This window comes from Anguilla rostrata, chromosome 10 (genome assembly GCF_018555375.3).
Source record: "Anguilla rostrata isolate EN2019 chromosome 10, ASM1855537v3, whole genome shotgun sequence".
Lineage (NCBI taxonomy): Eukaryota > Metazoa > Chordata > Actinopteri > Anguilliformes > Anguillidae > Anguilla > Anguilla rostrata.
Window position 1 is genome coordinate 41,518,473 of NC_057942.1, and position 22,034 is coordinate 41,540,506.

Sequence of the window (22,034 nt, forward strand, 5' to 3'; positions counted from 1 at the left end):
ATTTGTGGTGAAGTCCTACAATGTCAGTAAAAAGCATAATATAAAAATGACATACCATATATTCCCACGTGGGAAAATATTAGTAAACGAGGAGGTATCCAACTGTAAGAAGAGCTTACACTAGCCTTCCCACTCATAACACTGAATGTGTTATTAATTTATCTAACAAAACTGAGGGTTGTATAACTTCAATTACTAATGCAAATGTATTCTTCAGGTGCTAGTGCAATTTCTCTAGTGCAATACAACTTCAACCTTAAAAAACAAACAGCTCAAAATAGATAAATCATTTTTATTTAGTTCTGCAGTTTTCCAATTTCTGTCACTGTGACAAAGCATCACACACTTGATTTGTCAACATATTCTCAATTTTAATTTAATCAACAATTTCCACTGTTCCGAAAGTTGCAAATGTTTTGAGAACCGAACCAAAGAACTGCAAAGAATTGAAACTATAAAATATTATTTCTTCCCCAGACAACATATGGAATGTTCTGATTAACCTTGCCGATTACTCTGTATACCTGTAGGCTAGATTTATTAAAATCTATTGTGACAAAATTTGAGTGAAGGGTTAAGATACATAATCTCAGCATGAAGACTGACAGCAGGGACTGAATACAGTGTTTTGTTTGTATTTTGAACGTTTCGGTATTTCTTGTTGCGGTGTGTGTACATGTTCATTTAATTGAAAGCATCAATCTTTGGCATCAATGCCTAAGAGATTGATCCAAGACCCAGTGGTACCTGAAGGTATAAATGCTTGTCCTTTCAATCCGGTGGGTGAACCTCTGACAGCGGCTTCAATAATTGGGGGAGGTGGGGGGGGGGAGCAACCACAACGGGTCTGCATTTAGTTATTCTTCCGATTCCTAAACTGGAAATGAGACAACGAAATGTATAAACAGTAACATAATGCTGTTCAGTTTTTTTTTTTTTTAAGATACTAAAAACGACCACAGTGAACCAATCGTATTGCAGCATTGTTGACTTTGCATATTTTTGCAGTTTTATATATTGCAGAGTGCAATGTTGAGGTTTCACACACGTCACATGACGCGCAACTCCTAAGTGGCCACTGTGAGTTGTGGACAGCGGTCTTCACACATAATTACTACAATAATTTAAAAAATATGTTATGATCACGTAGCCTGTGTCCTGCTCTTCAGGAATTCAGTGTCGATAACATTGCAAAAAACACCAAACTGGAAAAGTAAAATCTCTTTCCAAGACTCAGTTCTTCATACTGCATACCGCAAGGTTAAATGATCTCAATGGAGTGTAAAAAAAAAAAGTCAATACAGTTTAAAGTAACAATCAAAATGAAATCATACTAGTATGCATAGGTCACGAATACAGTAACTGGTAATAAGCAACACTTTGAATCAAAAACTAACAGTAGAAAATGCAAAGGTGGATTAGGTGTAAAAGAGTACTATATACAGTGGCTCCAATACATTTGTGCAAGTGTACATCAAGTGCTCCTTCCTAGAAAAATCCACTTTATGCAAAAGAAAAATTACATCCCCTGTGCATTCCACTGTTATCCTTCTTGTCTTTTACAGTTACAATATTCTGAATTAATAATAGGAAAAAATAAAAGAAAAACAGAAAAGTGGAAATTATCCAGAAATAGTTCAATATAAAAAAATCCCACATGAGTTTGCCGGTCGGGTGGGATGGGAAAGGTCATCTTCGGCGAGCACTAGGAACTCCATCCAGGTCACTCGCCCCTGTGCGTCCAGCGTGGGCGTGTCCTCCTACACAGCGCTGGTCTTGCTCTTGGACTTGGCAACGCTGGTCTGATTGGCTCTCGTCTCGGACGTCTTCCTCGCGGGCGAGCTCAGCGACGCGACGGGGCCGGGGCATTTGGTGGTGGATGCGGGGCATTTGGGGGTGGACGTAGGGCATTTGGCGGCGGGGGAGCCGTGGGGGTTGTTATTGTTGCTGTTCTGGTTCCCGCTCAGCGACTCCATGATGGAGCGGAACGTCCCGAACGGGCGCTTCCACGCCTCCCCCGGCTCGCCCCCCGCCGAAGTCCTCGCCGCGCCCCTCTCGCCCTCCTTGGCCGGGCCGCCCCGGGCCTCGCCCTCCGGCGCCTCCTTGTGGACGACGGGCTCGTCGAAGGTCACCCTGAGCTTGAGGCTCTGGGAGGTCTTCCTCCGGGAGGAGGGCGACTTGAGCGCGCTTTTCGGGCTGGTGGCGTTCTTCTGGGAGCCGCCGCCGCCGTCGGGCCCCCCGTCCCCCCCCGCCGCCGCCGCCGCATCCGCCCTGGGCTCGTGGTCCGGGTCGCTGCAGTCGGACGTGGGCGAGGGGTTGTACCCGTCGGCGGACTTGGAGGAGCCGTGGGCGAAGGCCAGCTTGCGCTCGGCGGACGAGGGGGCGTGCCTCTTCATCACCAGGTGCAGGCTGGCCGCCGGCTCGTCGCCCTCGCCGACGGCCAGCTGCCGGGGCCTGTCGGGTCGGGCGGGGCCGGGGGCGGTGCCGTGGGCGGGACCAGGGGCGGGGCCGTGGGCGGAGCTGTGGGAGTGGGCGGGGCCAGGGGCGGGGCCGTGGGCGTGCCTCTCCTCGGGCGGGTAGGAGTCCGTGTCCGACTCGCTGAGCGAGCGCTGCATGATCTGCTTCAGCCGGGCCAGCTTCAGCTCGCGGCGCTCCACCACGCCCATGCGCCGCAGCGCCACCCCCGGGTCCGCCCCGGCGGGGGCCCCCGCCCCCCGGAACTCCAGGGACAGCCGCTCCGAGGTGCACACCTTCTCCGAGATCTCCTTGCCCAGGAGCTGCCGGAGCACCGTGTCCGAGTCCACGTCCCGCTGCCGCAGCACCCAGTGCCCGTCCCCCGGCCCCGCCTCCGCCGTCAGCGTCATCTCAGGCCACGCCTCCATGTGGCCACTGGCAAAAACAACAAGAGCCAGCCAATCATGTGACATGTAGTCTCTCTATGCATTTACATTATGGAGCACGCTAGCTGAAAGGTCACTTTTAAGCAGAAGGTTAACACGTGTGTCCGTAAGTGACTGCCTGTATGTATGGCAGCTGAACAGTTAAATAAAACTGAATACATTCTCATACAGATTACTAGAAAAGAAAATTATTTTGTAACAATTATGAAACTATAGATTTAATATTCGGATGGCTTCAGTTCATGCCTCTATTGAAACACAGGGACATCTAAACATAACCAGTGTTAAATTATAGACTAACTTCAGAGGCTCATGTAACCTTTGGTCAAATAAAACATCCCATAATCGACAAATAAAAATGCAGGCTGACAGTCCAGAATAACAGCACCATAGGGACGATAAAGAGCAGCACAGTTCCATAAAGGGAGCGCTCCATAATAACAGTCCTCCCCGCGTGCTGAGGGTACAGTAGACCAGTAGTGCGGTAGGCCAGGTGAACAGAAGCGACCCGCGGCGGTAACCGGGGCGACGGGCTGGCTCACCTGGCGGTCGGCGAGGACGAGCCGTCCCCGTGCGGCGAGTCCAGGAGCAGCTGCTGCACCTGGTTCTGCAGCGTCACCTTCGCCGCCGTCTGCCTGGAATTGTGGGAAGGCAGGCCAGGTGATGACTGAACACTATGCTACTACTCCAGGTCACAATCCCAACAGTCTCATTAAGAGTTTTACTGTGTGTTTGGAGCTAACGCTTGGAAGCCACTTGCATTCCGAGAGTTTATTCAAAGTTCATCTTGCTTGTCGTGCGCTCAGAAAACTGATTTCAAGAAATTAGCTCATTTATTTCTCGGCACATCTTCCTACATTTCAAATGTTTCTGAGATAAAGTAAAAACGCAAACAGACTGCGGCTCTGTTCGGCTGCCTGCGTAACGGTCTCTCGCACGGTGTTCCTCGCTGCATGGCGCTACACTGGTGCTATCGCTAAACTTCTGCAATCATTTAATCTGAGAATGGCTGACATTTGAAAGGACACATCCAGCATCCTTTTCCACAGTCCTTTGTGTTTCCAGATTGTGCTGCTGATTTAATTTAACGCTTTAAGCGCATGGGGCACTGACGCATGGGGGCATTGGTGCATGGGGCTCTAGCGCATGGGGACACTGGTGCATGGGGGCACCAGCGCATGAGGGTACACTGACGCATGGAGGCACTGATGCATGGGGAAACTGGCACATGGGGTCACTGACGCATGGCGCATGTGGGTAGTCGTGCATGGGGGCACTGACGCATGGCGCATGTGGGTAGTCGTGCATGGGGGCACTGATGCATGGCGCATGTGGGTAGTCATGCATGGGCGCATACATACTCGTTGAGCTGCTTGGTGAGCTTCACCACCTGGGAGGCCAGCGACATGCACGTCTCCACCACCACCAGGTAGCGCGAGCAGGTGGTGTGCCCGTGCCGCTCGGCACTCTGGGAAGGCCGCTCCCCGTGCTGGTTCTGGATGGTGACGTTGGAGCCGTACTCCACAAGGGTCTGCAAGAACAACACACACATTCTTACACATATACATACATGTACAGAGTAGGCCTATATATATCCTAATAGTTCAGTAACAGAAAACTACAATATTTCAAATCTATATAAGCGCGATCCTGAAAATCCTCTGCTACAAACTAATCAAAATGTACTTTTTATATTTAGGTACAAGATGATTATAATTATAACATGATGATGTGCATGTCTTCGATGAATTTTACTTACAGTGCTCAATTAATTGACATCTGCATTATGCCGATTGTAGCCCGTTAGTTATGAATTGACGTGTGCGGACACAAAAGGGCGGATGATGTGTATTTACTCTCTGTCAGTCAGGAGAGCGGTTGTCGATTTTCCCCACGAGTGAGAATTGATAGATGTGGCGTGCGGTGCGGATTGTGTGGTGGTGCGGCGTGCGTTCGTTCGTTTGGGGGGTGATCTCTGCGTAACCCGAGCGCAGTCCGCCACGCCCGGAATACCGAAAAGGCCGAGGTGGGGGCGGGGGGGTGGCGCTCGGGCCGATGCAATGGGTTCGAATCGCAGGTGTGACATGGCTGTGAGCGAGGCGTGTAATCAGACAAAGTAAATGTCGTGACAAATTATCTAAAATTTATAATGTATAAATCTGACTACTGCACAATTAAAATGTCTTTCAAACAAAAAAAAAAAATTCAAACCCGGATTCTGTGGCCCACAGTGAACGATCGCAGAGACCGTTTATTCCAGCAGCCGGGTCTGAGAGCGCAACTTAGCGTCACGTGACAGACACGGCCCTCCCCCCCCCCACCCATGTGCTCTGCATTAAGGGTAAGCGTGTAGCATGCAGGGTGAGGTCACCCAGGCTGGTGCATAAATAATGCAGCGATGCGCTCTGGTGTCAGGTGTGCATTTCAGCATCAGAGTGTCCTGTTAGTGCACGGGGCTGGGGTAGAGCAATGGGCCCTTTGAGAGAGAGGAGAGGAGAGAGAGCGAGCAGGGTGGGGAGGGTACCTGGTTGCAGCCCAGGTGAGGCTCTGTTAAGGGGTAGAGAGACACCCGCTCAGAGAGAGAGAGAGAGAGAGCAGGGCGGGGCAGGTACCTGGATATAGCCCAAGTGAGGCTCTGTTAAGGGGTAGAGAGACACCCGCTCAGAGAGAGAAAGAGAGAGAGCAGACGGGGCAGTACCTGTATGCAGCCCAGGTGACCGTGCTGGGCGGCTACGTGCACGGCGCTGTTCCCGCCCTGGTCCACCTCGTCCAGGGAGATGGCCTGCTCCTGCATGAACTGCAGCAGCCACAGCAGGATCTTCTCCTTTAAGGGGGAGGGCGTGGGGGGGGGGAGAGGCCCGGGAATGAAAACAAGGCCGAGAACAATGGCCGCCGAACAGCACTTCCCGCACAGCTGCGGACCCTCGCATCGTCCGGTGAACCTGAGCTGCTGAAGCATGCTGGGAAAAGTTGCCTCATGCAGGGAAAGCCACCCTTAAAGTGTATTCATTTGTTTTTCTTACATCTACAAGTGAAAAAAGACCATTCTTATATAAGGGCCTGAGCAGGAAACAGTGCCCCTGACAAAGTTGCATAACATTGATTTTTTTCAGGTGCAGTCTGCCAAAATCGGTTCTAGAATCATTGTCAAGTATCGTCATTGCTAGTTTCTTTATCTTAAGCATTTAGCAGAGCTCATATCCATAGCAATTCACAAAGTGTACCTTATACATTTAGTCCATTACACAGCTGCGTATGGACTGAAGCAATTTAGGTTGAGTGCACCACTCGGGAAACAAAAATATTATGCTACACTGCCACCAAATTTATTTCTGACCTTTATTGTACAGTAAAACGCACTGGGCTGCATTTTCACTGTATAAAAGGCACTATGAACGCTCATTATACATATTACTGTGTGTAAATAATGGATCAGTGCTTTCCTGCAGCCGAGCGCATTTCCTGGAGCCGAGGGCACTTCCTGTGTGTGCCTCGCCCCCTACCTGTCCGTAGCGCGCGGCGTAGTGGATCAGGCTCCGCCCCCTTACCTGTCCGTAGCGCGCGGCGTAGTGGATCAGGCTCCGCCCCCTTACCTGTCCGTAGCGCGCGGCGTAGTGGATCAGGCTGGGGTGCTCGCGGGAGCAGCTGAGCTCGGCGATGGCCTCCGTCTCGCTCACCATCCAGCGCACGCACTCCAGGTGTCCGTTCTGCAGGGGGGGGGGGGGCACGGGTTTAACCAGGCCCCAGGGGGGTCAGACTGAACACCCCTCAGGGCGGCTGCAGTGTCTGCGGGTTTTCTTTGCGGTTTTCCTTTCAATCAGCTCCCAGTTAAGGACTTGAGAACAAGGTGTGTGCATTCCTTAGCCAATCAGCGACTTAAATGAACCACTTGTGCCGAGAACACCCCAAAAACCAGCAGACACTGCGGAACCTCCAGGACTGGAGTTGACACCTGTCGTGTAACCATTTCAGAAAGACACTCCCACCATATTGTTATATTTACATAGACTAATGCAGTGAAGTCCATGTGGATTAGGGGGGTTAGTTCTTCCCTCACATCCCATTTACAATGGAGAATGACACCCCCCCGTTTCTCCTTTGGTACGTTCCGGGAGTCCACCCGAGCGCATGGCGGCTCACCTTAATGCCCAGGCCGGCGGGGGTGAGCTGCTCGCTGTTGCGCTCGTTCAGGCAGTCCTCGCCCATGAGCGAGGTCAGGTGCTGCAGGCAGTCGGCGTGGCCCTCCGACGCCGAGATGTGCAGCAGGTTGTTCCCGTCCTCGTCCCGGATCAGCTCCAGGTTGTCCGCCGCCAGGTGAGGCTGTTAAAAAAAAGCGGGAAAGGGGAAAAGCGGTCGCATGAACAACAAACGACGCACGGCTCCCTCTGGTCGTTTGTTCTCCAAGCCACTGTTATCACTTTTATGCCCTGGTGTGAAAGGGTTAACTTCAACTGTGGGACCTTCCTCCAGACCTGCTGGGATACCACTTCACTGCGAATGGGGGGGGAGGGGGGCTAGTTTTTCGCATTCACGTCAAAATTGGCGACCAATTTAGAAGCCAGATGAGATGAGTTTAACATGTAGTCAGCTGTTTAAACTGACCAATGAAATGCTGCGGAATGATGAAGAGCCAGCTCACTGTGACTTCCTAGGGCCAGCTCTAGATTAGGACGCCCCCCCTCCCGGGGTGTAAGCTCACCAGCAGCGAGATCTGGCCTCCCCGGATGGTGTTGATGATGTTCTGGACCTTCTTGGCCTCCTCGTCCACCTCCCCGTGGGCCCTGGAGCCGCCCCAGCTCCGGCTGCCGTCCACCCGGGCCGAGGAGCACCCCTGCAGGGGGAAGTTCATGGACTGGCTCCCCGGAATGTCCCCGAGGGCCTTGTGGGGGCGGGGCTCGGGGAAGGCCCTGGCGGGCGGCTCCGCGTCGGCAGACGGCGGCGGGCAGCCGCGCGGACCCTGGGAGAGTTCGAGGCCCAGCGGCGGCTGCCGCAGGAAGTCCGGGTCCATGGACTTGGACTTCCTGATGTCGGGCCACTTGACGGGGGAGAGGGCGCAGTAGGGCATCACGCCCCCCAGGCTCTCGCCGTGGTGGGGGGGCCCGGACGCCTTGCCCCCCATGCCCCGGTCCCCGGGGCCACCGCCCGCGCCCCCCCTCTTGTCCGGGGCGGCGGCGCGGGGGAGGGTGGCCACCTGCTGGCTGGACTTGATGTAGGGCACGTCCAGGATCTCGTCCATGTCCAGGTCGTAGTGCTCCAGCTCCCCGAACAGCGGCCCGCCCCCGCCGCCGCCGCCGCCGCCCTTGCCCTTGAAGCCCCGCCCCTCGGCGGACGGCTCGCCCGCTCGGGAGGGCTTGTCCGCGGCCTCCTCTTTGCTCCCGTCGCCATTTTGGCTCTGGCCCTTGGCGTCCGTCCCGCTGTCCGGCACCTCGGGCTGGTGTTTCAGCGGCGACACCCTCTTAACCGGGCGGAACTTGCTGTGCACGTCGGCGATGCCGGCGGGTTTGATCCCGTTGCCGCCATGCGACGACACGCCGCGGCTCCAGTTTATAGCGGGGACTGGGGGGGGGGGGGGGCAAGAGCGGGAAGAACAGGGTTGTCAAATACAAGCAGGCGTCAACAATACAATCCCACGATGCACAATGCCCATGCAAAGGCTAAACTATGGCTGCCCAACCCTGATCCAGGAGATCCACCGTCCTGTAGGTTTTCACTCCAACCGTAACAAAGCACACTTCATTCAACAGCTAAAACAGAGCTTTCCATCCCTGTTCCTGGAGATCTAACCTCCTGTAGGTTTTCATGTCACCCCTAAATTGGCACACCTGACTCTACTAATTAGCAGCTCGACGAGATCTCTAGCCGTGGAATGAGATGTGCTTTGTTTAGGGTTGGAGTGAAAACCTACAGGATGGTAGATCTGCAGGAACAGGGTTGGGCAGCCCTGCTATGAACTTTCACCCCCTTCCATCACAACATTCGGGTTACTGCATGGCACTGGAAATTCCACTGAAGGCCTAATTAGAGCAAAGTGATTCAGAAATCTTGTTATATAAATTTCAGCCGGATATGCTTATCACGCTCCTTTTGTTTTTCTGATACCTCGTAAGCGGGTTTTCTGAAGTGGATAAACCGTTGCAAACACTTCCCTCATTCAATCCAGATTGGACAGTCTGTCTGTCCTAAATCTACAAAGTCAAGGAAAGAGAACAAGCCATGCCTGCTCGAGAGGAAGCACTTTTTCTTCTTTTTTACAAAATAGGCAGGTGGTATAAGCAAATGTTATTCATCTTTATTGCCTATTGACTGTAACAATGCATTTAAACATAAATACAATGTTCAGTCACAGAGTCATTTGAATATCACAAAAGCCAAAATATAGCTGGTTGATATATGATCCACACAATTCAGAACTGATCAATGAATTACACCTCACAAATCTCAGCAGTAAAAACTAATGTTCCATGCTGAAACAATACTTTAATAGTATAACAGCACACAGAAAAATGGTTCAATATAAGACTTTTTTAGTACCGGTTTTTGTATTAAGGGTGTGTCACTGTCTTTTTTATGAGCTGAACGTGTCATCTTCCTACTAGTGTGTGTGCGTGTGTGAGTATGTGTGCGTGTGTGTGTGTGTGTGTCTGTGTGTGTGTGCATGTGTGAGTATGTGTGTATTAGTGAGTGTGTGTGTGTGTGTGTGTGTGTGTGTGTGTGTGTGCGTGTGTGGTAAGTGTGCATGTACGTGTGTGTACACTGCACATATGTATGTATGTGTGTGTGTGAGTAAGAAAACAACGCGAGGTGTGAATGAGAGGGAAGAAGGAGCAGCTAACACCAGCACAGTGCCCGCAAACTTTCCAAACCTTTGCCATCCTGTGCCAGTGTACTAACCGGGCGCCAGGAGCGAAACATGGCACTGCTCTGCTTACAGAGCAAATAACAGGTGGCGAAAACGGCAGACGCCGCAGAGCTTCTGTGAAAAGCACGCTTTGGAGGCATTAGGAAGGCCTGAGGAAGGCAACGCGTCAGACTCTGCCAAGCACTCAAGTGGCAGGCATTCCAGCCTCTTCAAGGAGTTCAAAAAGACGGATTATCCCGTCCCAGCCGTGACCTGCGCCGCAAACACTTCAAGACAACGGGCTGTGAGAGGCTCAGACCGCTGCCATGTGTGCGCAGACTACCAATCAGAGCGCCGCCTGCGACAGACTACCAATCAGAGAGCTGCGATGCCTCTCAGCACCAGCAACCGAATGATTACACGGCCCACATGGAAAGCACACGCTTCTTTATTCATGTTTGCCATCTAATTAGCAGTCTGGGGTGAAATGCAAACACCCAGAAAGTTTGTCGCAATGTGCTTGCACGCTTACCTTGCCTATCTTCACTTTGAGACTCATTTCTGCGACAAAGCTCCGGAATGCTCTTCAGAGAGGTAACAGAGTACTGCACGGGGAGGGAAAGAAGTCTGATCTGAGCCATATGTTAATAAAGGAAACCAGTTATTCACAGCAAGCCGGTTTGCAAACATAGTAGCCAAAACCGAGGAAGTATTTTCAGAATGCACCCAGCACTTTACAAGTCAACACAAAGTGTTTCACGTCAACACAATGTTTTCATAGATGCATTCCACTACACAGAAGGTATAGAAAAAAACAAACACAGGAAAAGTAACAATCAGGTACTATGTCAGGCACTCTACTCAAACCACACAAACAAAATGGCAGGCATGTTTAATTGTGTATTGGGCATAAAACCTATGAGGCCTGATTTAATCAGACCTTTAGCACGTGCAAATCCTTTAAGCACATGCAAAACTAATAATACAACCAATCATTGGTGCAGAACATAAATATGACCAAAATAACATGACCAATCATTGGTGATGTTATTGGCTGTGCTAAAAAGTTTTGCACATGCTGAAAGTCTTCGTAAATCAGGCCCATACTGTGTTTGAACTGATGAACATCTGTGGTTTAATGACAGTTAATGAGCTAAGTCAAGGCAGGGATGGGAGAGATGCTGGTCCTACATGCTGATGTGCCTTAAAATGGATGGCTGACAGTCAGTCATACACAGGACCAATAAGAGAAAAACTGCGAGATTTTAGTATTAAATACTTTAAATACTCTTATTGTATTTAGTATTAGTCCATCCTCTAGCATTACACTACACCATTCCCTCAGAATCATGACAGATTGACCGTAACACATGCGGTATTTCGCACTGTAAACATCAGATCAATCAAATTTCAAGATTTAATGTTATATTTCGGTTTTTCCGTTCGGTTCCTCCAGGTTCGGCGGTCTATTACTCACGACTAAATCGTCGGTGAAGTCGATCTCGTCGAGGTCCAGGTACTCAGGGGCGTCCATTCTCAGTCAGCATTATGAACAGCGACACCCCGGCGAGAAGCAAACCTGTGGATGTGGAAAGACAGGTGCGGTCAGCGCGACGTCTTAAAACTCTGAAAGTTCCGCGAGGCGAGCGGAATAGCAGTTGTGCTAACGGGTCCGATGTGGGAGGAGGCTGTGTTGAATAATCGCTGCCATCCGAATTACTGATGGGCTGAGTCGTAAACGCACCGGTCCGCCTCCCTTGCAGAGGGGAGTTGGCCCGACGTTCAAACAGTCCGTAAATAAGTCAGTTTAGCTTGTGATTACACCGCGGAGTTATAAAACAAGTCTCACTCCCATACGGTATGATCCATGCCCGCGAGCGAAAGCTATTATTTATTCCGCTTTCTTTATTAACAGAACACACTGTCAGTTTTAAAAACAGCCAAATTTTCAGGCGGAAAAAAAACCGTTTCCCAGTGGAGACGGTGGGTTGAGGGTGGGATTGTGACTGTTAGTGGGTCGTGCCTGATTCTGATCAAGGTGGCAGCACACTGGTGTATGGTTACAGTGACTCAACCAAAATTACAAGGCTGCACTTACTAATTACATAATGGTTTGAGAAGGATCTGGAGTGACTTTCTTTGGAGCTGACAAGCTGTATAAAGAAATTAACTTGTAGGCAGTAATATTTTCCTTTAATTGGAAATTATACCCATAATGTTAGCCCTTCGTTCGAACAAAGACGTCATGCTTAGCAGTTATGTCTTGTTTGATGTAGTAAAAAAACAAAAACACATTTTTACTGTGTATAGCACATTCCTTGGCTCTGAAATGTAGCTTTATGAACATGTAATTTGGGAAGTAATTTTATGCCTTGTAGACAACCAAAGCCAATATCGTACTGTACACACTGATATTTCCAACACACTCTTAGCCAAAAAATACTTGTCAATAAGAATCAAATGATGCAAACCACAGAGCAAATATTTTTACAGCCAAGCCACTTTTCCTTGCACATTCACTTGTATATATTTCAAAAAGAACATATTACTACACACAAAACCCGTTTTCTTGCAGTGTGTCTTAAAGAGCAAAGTTATTGAAACCATGCAGCACCAATTTCCTAAACACATGTAGCTGTTATATTAGCATCAACATGCAGGTTAAGAACATGGAAAAAAAATTGCTTGGTTTTTTGTTTAGACCATTATTAGGAAATTGAAATACCAGCTTTTACAGATACAGGCTGGAAAACATTAAGACTACAAGTAAAAAAAATGACATAATACAACAGATCACTCCAGTTGACGTTTAATTTCAGTGTATGGTAAGTTTCAATAGCTTGCTGCCCATGTTCACTTGATACTTAGAATACTTCTCATCATCTGAAATTTGTATACATCCTACAGTTTGACAGTATGTTAGGCATTCAACATATACTGTACGCCTACTGTTTCTAGTGTTTCAGTGAAGCAGGTTCAAGAAACTGAACAATGTTCCAAAAATGCTGGTCTTATAAACAAAGATATTTTTTCCCCTCAAATCTCACCACCTAACTTGCACATTCAGAATAGAACCATAACACAGCAAAAAAAAAAAGCAAGAATTTCCTGTGGAAACTGTATCATTGCCAACATTGTGTGAGCAACTGTAAACCATGCCATTTCAAAACAATTCTGATGCATCACCTGCAGCTGGGATTAGTTGTGAAGACTTTGTTTGAAGTATCACATTTAATGAAATGTTTCATTTAATTCCAGCAAACAATACAATATGTTAATTAAGTGTGTGTATATGTTTAAGAAAATAGGGCCAATGTTTAGAATGTCACCCAAAAACATTGCTTTCAATAAAAATAATGAAACTGTTATTGTGAGACTAGATCACACTGGATTCCATCAGTGCTTGCTTGGCAACTGTAGCAAACCATTGGATCAAAAAAATATTTTTGATTAAAAGCATCATTCCCTGATAAAATGGTCTAGAACAGAATGTGGTAATCTGATCCAGCATGATTTCAAGCCGTTTTTATGAACTTACAACTTAACAATTAAGAGAATTACTTCTCACATGCACATAATAGACCAAACTCTTATAAATGTTTGCTTACCATTTCTTACAATGATGTCAGACCAGAAAACATTCAGGGGAAAAAGTAAATTATGGGATAAATTTTCAGTTCATTTTTTACTTTTTTTTTTTTAATTTCGCAACTACGTGCAGCAGGTTTATTTCTGGCAAACCCAAACCATTTTTACCAGAAAATGGGTCCACGTTTCCAATTCCCCAAGCCGAGATTTCAAACAGATCGGCCAACGGCCGACGGAAAAAAAAGTGCTGGTTACCAAGATAATGTTCTGCCAGCAGTCTCTGGCAAGTCACTTCCTATGGCACTACATCAACAAAAAAAAACACTGAGCGTGCCCAGGAAGATGCAGCGTCATCACGCCAAAGGCCAGCAAACTGAAAAAACATGTTCCCTTGTGTCAAGAGAACAAGTGCTTTTTTTTTTTTTCAAAAAATCAAAAAAAAAAAACAAAACATTTTGGCATCCTACGGCTTGTAAGAATACTGCAACATTCTTCAGTTGGTAACACATATAAAAATATGCCTAACTTGAACCCTTGCGAGTTATGGTGTGTCTGCTCTGACTCCCAATGGTTCCTCAGAAGAAAGTTGCCAACTTGTAGGCCTACATCAGGTAACTTCTCATTTGCAGCATCATCTTACCTTGTTTCAACCATGCATTTCTTCCCAACAGCTACTCCCTGGAAAAATATGACCATCACTGTGTGCCACAGATCTGGGAGTAGCCTATATTTAAAAATAAATAAATAAAATAAAATTCAGTGGCTTGAAAAATCGTATTGCTATTGTAACCTTGGCAACTTTATTTATAGGTTACAGTAGCAAACATCTTTGCTAGCCGTTTGCCAGCAATTTAACATGTTTCTGATGTGGCATAAAAATAGTGATAGTTGGCTATGTGCACCCTGTATTTAGGCCTAGCTGTTTGCCATCATGGTTGCACCATGTTTGGTTTATGGAGGAAGCTAAAATTATGACCTCAGCAACTCCTGAGCAACTGATGTGAGGGATGTAGAACTTCAGAAAGCTTTGTAACAGGCGTGTATGCTACACGGCCTACTTAAGGACCGAGAAAAACAGAAATTTCTGTCAAGTTTCTTCTGTAAATGTCAACTTCAAAACAAGCACACAATGTATCCGAGAGAAAAATCCACTTGACCTGGTTTCAGCACCTCACTAATCGCAAAGGTACAATGTACCCCTAACTTAAGAAAACTGCGTCACTCACTATCAGACTTTGGATGGCCTACAGTTGCCACTTCGCTTCATAGTAGTCACAACCACAACTTTTAAACATATTAAAAGCGATAAGAATTAACTGATCGCTTATTACTAATGAGTTGCCAGTGACATAATAATTATATTTCTATCATTATAAGCAACGATCTATTACCACAATAGCTTTTCCCTTATGGCAAAAACTCAGATCATGTTTCAGATGACAACTGCAGTTTAACTTGATACCACTTCATAGCAATCACAAGCACGACGGGCCTTTGAAACCTATTAAAAGCGAGAGAAAAAATCAACTGCTCTTACTACTACTGAGTTGCCAGAGACACAATAATTCTATTTATCTCATTTTAAGCAAACGGATCTACTTCCACGATAGCTTTTGCCTTATTGCAAAACTCAGATCATGAGTTTAGATGACAACTGCACCGTTTAACTTGATACCCATCTGTTTAACGTTTGCTAATGACATTTCCATTCTTTGTGGTCTTTGAAATAATTGCAATGGTAAGCGTGTAATTTCCTAGCGATTTTCTTCCAAAGTAACCAATTAGGTGGTCACACACTAGACCTCGCAAGAAATATTTTAGAAACACAAAGGACCAGACGACAAAGAAATAGTAACTTTCCTAGCTCTACCCAAGATTGGAAATAGCTACCGTAAATCCAGGTGACCGTTAGCTGCGATTCTTTTCTTTCCTTTCCAATCATAGTGGGCAAGCTTGGGCGTAGCACTCACGATGCAACCGCACTGTTACACTATTTCTTGTTGTTATAACAAGATGTGAAACAGTACAAGTTAGCGAGCGCGACTTACAAGGCTAGCGCTTGTAAATGTTTTTTCTTGCAATATAAACAAAAAATACAAATAGAGGACTATAGGCCTAGCTAGCTATACACAAATAATCAGCACTTTTAATCTAGCCCTTAAAACATCGATTTTTCCCCCTGAAATACGGCACTGTCTTGATTTAGTTTTAAGGGTAAAATACATTTAAGTGGCTTCTTAGCAGCCTAATTAGGCTATCGTTATTTATTTTGCACAGTGCTATCATTGATAGTGCTAGCTAACTAGCTTTATAACTTACAGCTGTAGCAAAGGTTAGCTAACTAAACATTTATGTAGCCAACGCGTTCGAAGTGCTTTGTCTTAGCTAACCATGTCAACAATAATAACGACTTGAAAGAAACTATTATCCGTATACCGCGCTGGAGGAAGAAAAACAAACAGATTTTGTCGTTTACCTTCTGTAAGACCTTGATTCTCGTAATTCAAATGTATCTACCCGTTCTCCCGTTTCTCCTGAGACGCTGTGCACAAAAGCTGAAGGATGTGAAACGGCGTCTCCTTGCACCGTTTCCCCCACCGAACCGGAAACAGAGCTCCCGGGTACCGTTATCTTCAGTAATCACGGCAATCCAACGTCTTTCTTCAGCTTATTGTTTCAATCGCATGCACAAGATCCGTTGTATATCGGCGCTGGTTCTTATGTAGGAACGGATTCCTACTTTGTAAAGAAAAATACGTAATAGCACCTTGAAAGAAAACTTTGATGACTGAAAAATACCCAATTATACTGCCAATTTTCTTTGCAAGGAGTCAAATCAGATTAATTGGCAATTCATACACTTTATTATAGGCAGAACAAGTCAGCACAAACACACGCACACACCAGTACAAGTCAGCACAAACACACGCATGCACACACACACACACACACACACACACACACCTGGAGCAGAGAAGATATTTTGCAGATTCACTGCAGTTGGACAGTGTTGTGACTGTCAAACATTGACGGAGGATTTCTCACTGATTTGGCACTGTTGCAAGGGATGTTTCTTTTATTTCTGTCCTGGAGTCGCTGCATACAATTGCATGCTGACAGTTTTTCTCTTTGGGCTGCATTGGGATTCCAAAAGAAAAACACTGCCGAGGTATGCTCAAAATCAAATCCAATCAATTTTCTCGTGTAGAAGTTTTTACAGAAAACTGCCACGAAGACGCTTTGCAGAGTAACAGAGAAAGAGCAAGAACAGAGCAAACACCATGCCTGAGCCCCCAAATAGCAAGCATATGTGGTAAAAAAAATAAAAAAACATTTTTTTTAACTCCCAGTGGGGAGAAAAATCCTCAAAAAGTGGCAAGAAAAAACTCCCCAATGGGAAGAATTCTCAGGAGGAACTCGACTATAGAGGGGGAGCCCATCCTCCACTGGCCAGCCTGGTGTAATGTGGTGATTCTCGATGTGCTTGTCATTGAAGAGATGCATTAAAGGCATCTATGTATTACAATTATGTCCGGTTTTAAGTTGGCGAGCAAAAAAATATTGATTGTGTTGCACATGAACAAGTCTTGTGTAACTGATGATAGATTTTCAAGTTAATGGGTTATGTTGAATGATACTACATGGAAACAATTTCATAAAGTAAACAATGATCATGTTGCTGCCCACGCTCCGGATAATAGCTCGGATTGCTGATGTAGCAGAACATGAGAGAAGTGCTTCCTCACCAAACACTGCCCTTCCTAGCTCAACATATTTTTTTCCCAGTGTCATCTCTCTTAATATCTGCTGGTGGGTCAATTACAGACTCACAGAAAATGGAATCGCTGACATGAGCTCTAGTCTTTTTGGCGGCCTTTTGACTAGAGGGGGTCACAAGTTGCCAGTTGTATGTCACCCTGTGGGGCTACAAGCCACAGTCAGCAGTGTCCTTCCGTTTTTACTGGTTGGGTAGGGTCCTGTTTCGCAAAGCAGGATTACTGACTTAGCTGGATAACTGCACAGAATAAAACCCGGAACGCTCCCAGATCTGGAACACGGACTGAAGCGAATAGATCCGTTCCGGGTCTTACTCGGCTCAGTCATCCAGCTTACTCCGCAATCCTGCTCTGTGAAATACCCTCCCAGGTTTGGTTTATGAAATGTGAGCTGCGAGCTGTTCGTATTCCCTCGAAGGTGTTTCGGAATAGCTTTAATTACAGAACGGCGACTGTAAAAGGATAATTTACAGAGAGCAGTGGGCTTGTGGCAAACCAATTTCCATGCTTGTGAGCAGCAGGTAGCTTTGTGAATCCACAGAGGCTGCTGCTGTAATGAACAGGGTGTTATCCGCGAGCATTATCAAAGCTGTTGGGGCTCTGCATTATTCCATAAGTTTCTGCGATCTGCCACAGAAAGACTGTAGGAGTTTAAAATCTCATTCTAATTTTATCCTCTTTAGAAATATAGGAAATATAGGTTAGGCCCTGTGAGAGCTCTCTGAGTCCCGCTGTAGTCAAGGCGTTCATTCCTTTGTGAATATGTAAACATTTTTTTTTTAAATCTTTGAACAGTTCTATTATTGCAAATTCTTCATCTTTTTTTTTTTTTAAATCACAGAACCCAGTGAAACATGAATGCTATTTTTATTAACAGTCAATTTTTTTCTTGAATGTTGTATAATAATAATAATAAGAAACAGAAGAAGAAGGAGGCTGTGTAGTATATTAGTAACTGGGCTTGTAACTTAAAGGTTGCAGGTTCGATTCCCCGGACTAAATCCTACTTTAGTAACCCTTCACAGATCTTTGTATAGATCTCTTGGTACAGATCTAGGCCTTGCTCTGTCCGTTCTATCTGAATATTCATACATTTGCATTTGACCATACAATCATTGCTATTAGTTATGTTGAGGTACAAAAAAAACCTAAAAAGATATACACATACATTCAATACGATTGGTTTTAGTGCTGCCCTCTAGTGGTGACCATACGGAAAACAATCCCTCAGTGTTTCTTGATTAAATTTATTGGTGGACCTTTTGTGTAAAACCTCCATTTTGCTGACTCAGCGTCCGCGGTAGCTTTGATATTATACATTTTATTATTTATTTAAAAGAGATGAATTGGACGTTTGGCCAAGAACTGAGGCGCTGATGCCTTGAAGACTATTAAACGAAGAAGCACCTAGTGCTCATATGGAACACAAAACAAAAATGGAGACTTGCCAGTAACCCTGGCCACCATTGGATGTTTGGGTCATACGATGCATTGGGTTTGCGGTCGGATATGGAGCCATATGCCTGTTACCCCATTCAGCAGAAGCCGTCATGCCTTTTGCTCCACTTATAGGTGAAAAAATGAAGGGTGCTCTAATGCAGATGATGGATTATTCACTGTTATCTCTTCACCAGCGACAAACAGCAGCTTAAATAACGCTGGTACATTACATCCAAACAACACCTTTAGCTGACAGGTTTGTATGATGTGATGTGCCACTACACTGATACATAAAATTTTACGAACAACCAGCATTCATCATCTCATACATGGGATACGCACAAAAACTGCAAAAATGTGTCATGAATCCCATATTGGTTTTTTGTAGGAACATTTTTAGGAACAAAAGTAAGAATGATTTAAGAAAAGTTTTGTGAATGAGGCCCATTGAGTAGCATAAAGTCTGGGAACAAATTCATCGGTGACTTGAATAAATTTGAAACTGACACTGACACCTGATGAATGTACAGACTTCTGTATTCTATTATGACATTGCATGTATGTAACACATTTACTAAAATCTATATCACTGACCGGCTCTACTGTAAATATAAACTAGTCATAACTTAAACCTTCCCATTGAGCATCCAGTCCACTAGAGTGCGCCAAAGAGTTTGGCCAGCTTCAAGATAGACCTGCAATGTGAAATTCCAGTCAAATGTTATTTAATCGGCTACGTAATCAAAATTATTTACATTGAATATATGCACGGATTATTGAATAAAATAAAGCTTATCAAATGGAATATTATGAAGAAATTCATTCAACTGACAGGAAGCACATTGTCTATTTCTCCTCATGTTGAAAGACATAAATGACTACGCCATTCCACTGGTGATTATGTGGTCAAGCTCTCCTACACGTTGGCTATAATGTGGTATACAGTAAGTCAAGTAATGCTCAGGGCAACAATTCAAAGAGAGTTCTTAAATTTGTTCTGAAATTTTGTATATAACAAATAAAAAGCAGAATCATTGTTTTCTTTTTTTGAATCTTTTTCTATTTTTTTATTCTGCCCTATAACTCAATTTGAGTAACTAGAATGTAATGCATAGCCACCTATTGCATATCGGCTGAATCAGCAAATAGCAGTCAAGAAGACGTGGACTGAAAGAGATAAGAGAACATTATGAATCATTTTTTTTTTTTTTTAATGTAACACGTATTTGTTGACATTATGTCTACTCCCTGCGCCGGGGCTCAGAGTAGCATGCAAAAAAGAGACACATTTTGGAGCCTGCCTCCCAGATTGGCCCAGCTTCGTGACCGAAATCATTCTGACACCAAAAATACCAGCGTGCTCGTTAGATCCAGTTTGAGGCAAGCCTGTAAGACGTGCTCAGTGTTCTATGCCAACCCCAGTCCTGAATAACATTAATTCATTTTTTATGATGAGGACATAAAAAATGTCACCGAGTCTCTAAAATTAGAATAGGACTCCAGGGGAAGAAGAAGAAGGGAAAAAAAGAAGAAGAAAAACATTGCCTTCCAGGCTTTCATAATTTTATGATGAAAACACTGTGTGCCTTATCCCAGATGAAAATAAGGTCAAAATACCTTTCATGAAGAGAATTATTGTATTAGCTCACTTAAGCGAGCTCTTCACACACAAATATACGCACATGAAATGTGCTGAAGCCAGCTATTTATGTCTGCATTGTGAGATTTTTAAAGGTTTATCATTCTTGCGATATCAGACAAAAAGATTTGTTTGTCAATTAAAATTGTTCAAGATAAACTTAATGGTAGAATCTTTGACTCTACTCTATGGCTGTGTGTGTGTGTGTGTGTGTGTGGGGGGGGGGTGGGTGGGTGAGTGTGTGTGTGCGCATATGAATATATTTAGAATCGTTTCCACAGCTGAAAAATGTCTTGGATATCTGTATGCTTTAAAGTCAGGCATACCATACCCTCACTATCGCAAAGTGTTATCTTTCAGTAAAACTAACACGGATTGTGTTGTGTTATACCTGCTCTGCACAGTCTGCCTGTCAACTAGGGATCCAACTTCAAAGTGTAACTCTTAAGAGAATGCATTAAATGCTCTTTCCCCCTTGCACAGAAAAGAGCTTATACATAATCCCCAATAAATATATTAAAATGTTCTGCTCACAAGGGGCCGAGCTACGTCTTATCTTGTGATTCTGAAACTTGCAGAAGCGCCCAATCCATACAGCAGTGATACGGAACTCAGAATTAATTCAGGAATGAGATGGTATTGAATCTTGAATGAAATCTATCTTGTAGGCCTCTCAGAATGATAGGATTACACTGGAATGGGTACGGTCTTGTGGCAGTAGCGTACCATGCTGTGCTGCTAGCCAGTAGCCTGCCTAGTTACTGTATTTTGGGCAGAGTGTCTATTAGAAAGCCACATAAGTGAATCTGAGCTTTTAGGTTCTGCAGTGGTGAAATAACTTGTCAAAATGTGTGTAGGAACAGGACACTCGATAGCTGGATCTAGAAGGAAAGGCTGTTTTAATAGCTTCCCACGCTGACAGAACTAGTAATGAGTGGATGTGGTCTTGAGGCTATAGAAACTTTCATGCTACAGTATGTATCCGCCCTACCGTTGGCAGCTGGCAGTCATCCGAGTTAGTTTTGGTCTGGTGGCATTTGTGATCGATTTTTATCGTTTCCATATTAACCAATCTATAAGTAAGTTGCACGCTGCAATATAGTTTGTCTCCTACCAAAGGTTATTTAATGAATGCTTATTATTTTTTTTTGTTTTGCCTCAGCTCAAATTTAGCTGTTCTGCCTTCTGTGATTCCTTCACCATCTCCTTTCCTCCCTTGTGTGTCGTGGCATCTGAAAGCCCGGCGCTAACTGAACAGCAAAAGTACCGCTTCCAGTCACGAAGCCGACAATAAGTAGAGATGTCTCATTCGGTTTCTGCAGGCGTGGTCAATGCCAAATGTGACTTCATCCCACTGAAAAGTACACAGCGCTCACCCGTGGACATGGACATGGCTTTAAGGAACTTAAAATAGCTGGTCTGGCATGGCATGGCCTTCAAACAGTTTTGTTGCATTGGCTAACTAGTTATTATGACATTAAATCATGGTATTAGTCATATCTTTACCTGACTGCGGTTTAAAAAAAAAAAAAATTATATTCAGTGTACTGCAACTGAAAGGAAAAATGACCCAGCAACTTCACTTCACACTAAAATGACTAGAAACTGGGAGCCAGTTATATGCCTTGTAAAAATGTGTTATTCTTTATGTTCCAGGGTGGTATGCTCATCACATTCTAACCATGTCCTCTGAAGGATATCAATGAGTCATTGTGGAAAAAGAAAAACAGTCAGAGTGTGGGTGCCAGCCAATCAGCTTGCTTCCTCTCGATCTTAATGTTTTCATGGCATTCGGAATAATAATATGGACCACAACAGTGTGCCATGTATATCCAGGAAGTGCAGGTCAACAG

General features: G+C 45.4%; 1 protein-coding gene across 4 annotated transcripts; it reads right to left on the bottom strand.

Moving 5' to 3' along the window:
• Positions 1 to 278: 278 nt before the first annotated feature.
• Positions 279 to 16,299, bottom strand: sncaip (synuclein, alpha interacting protein). 4 transcript variants are annotated; one of them, XM_064297234.1, is made up of 11 exons: positions 15,803 to 16,299; positions 13,967 to 14,050; positions 11,216 to 11,317; positions 10,271 to 10,343; positions 7,600 to 8,456; positions 7,041 to 7,220; positions 6,404 to 6,607; positions 5,599 to 5,724; positions 4,262 to 4,431; positions 3,443 to 3,535; positions 279 to 2,889 (listed from the first exon to the last, which is right to left on the bottom strand). In XM_064297234.1, the coding sequence occupies exons 3-11, from the start codon at positions 11,270 to 11,272 to the stop codon at positions 1,761 to 1,763; spliced, it is 2,889 nt and encodes a 962-aa protein (XP_064153304.1). In that variant the 5' UTR covers positions 11,273 to 11,317; positions 13,967 to 14,050; positions 15,803 to 16,299; the 3' UTR covers positions 279 to 1,760. The 4 variants fall into 4 exon arrangements, with proteins under 4 accessions (XP_064153304.1, XP_064153303.1, XP_064153306.1 ...); XM_064297233.1 differs by lacking the exon at positions 13,967 to 14,050 and having other exon boundaries at positions 15,803 to 16,298; XM_064297236.1 differs by lacking the exon at positions 13,967 to 14,050 and having other exon boundaries at positions 6,494 to 6,607; positions 15,803 to 16,297.
• Between the last annotated feature and the right edge of the window lie 5,735 nt (positions 16,300 to 22,034).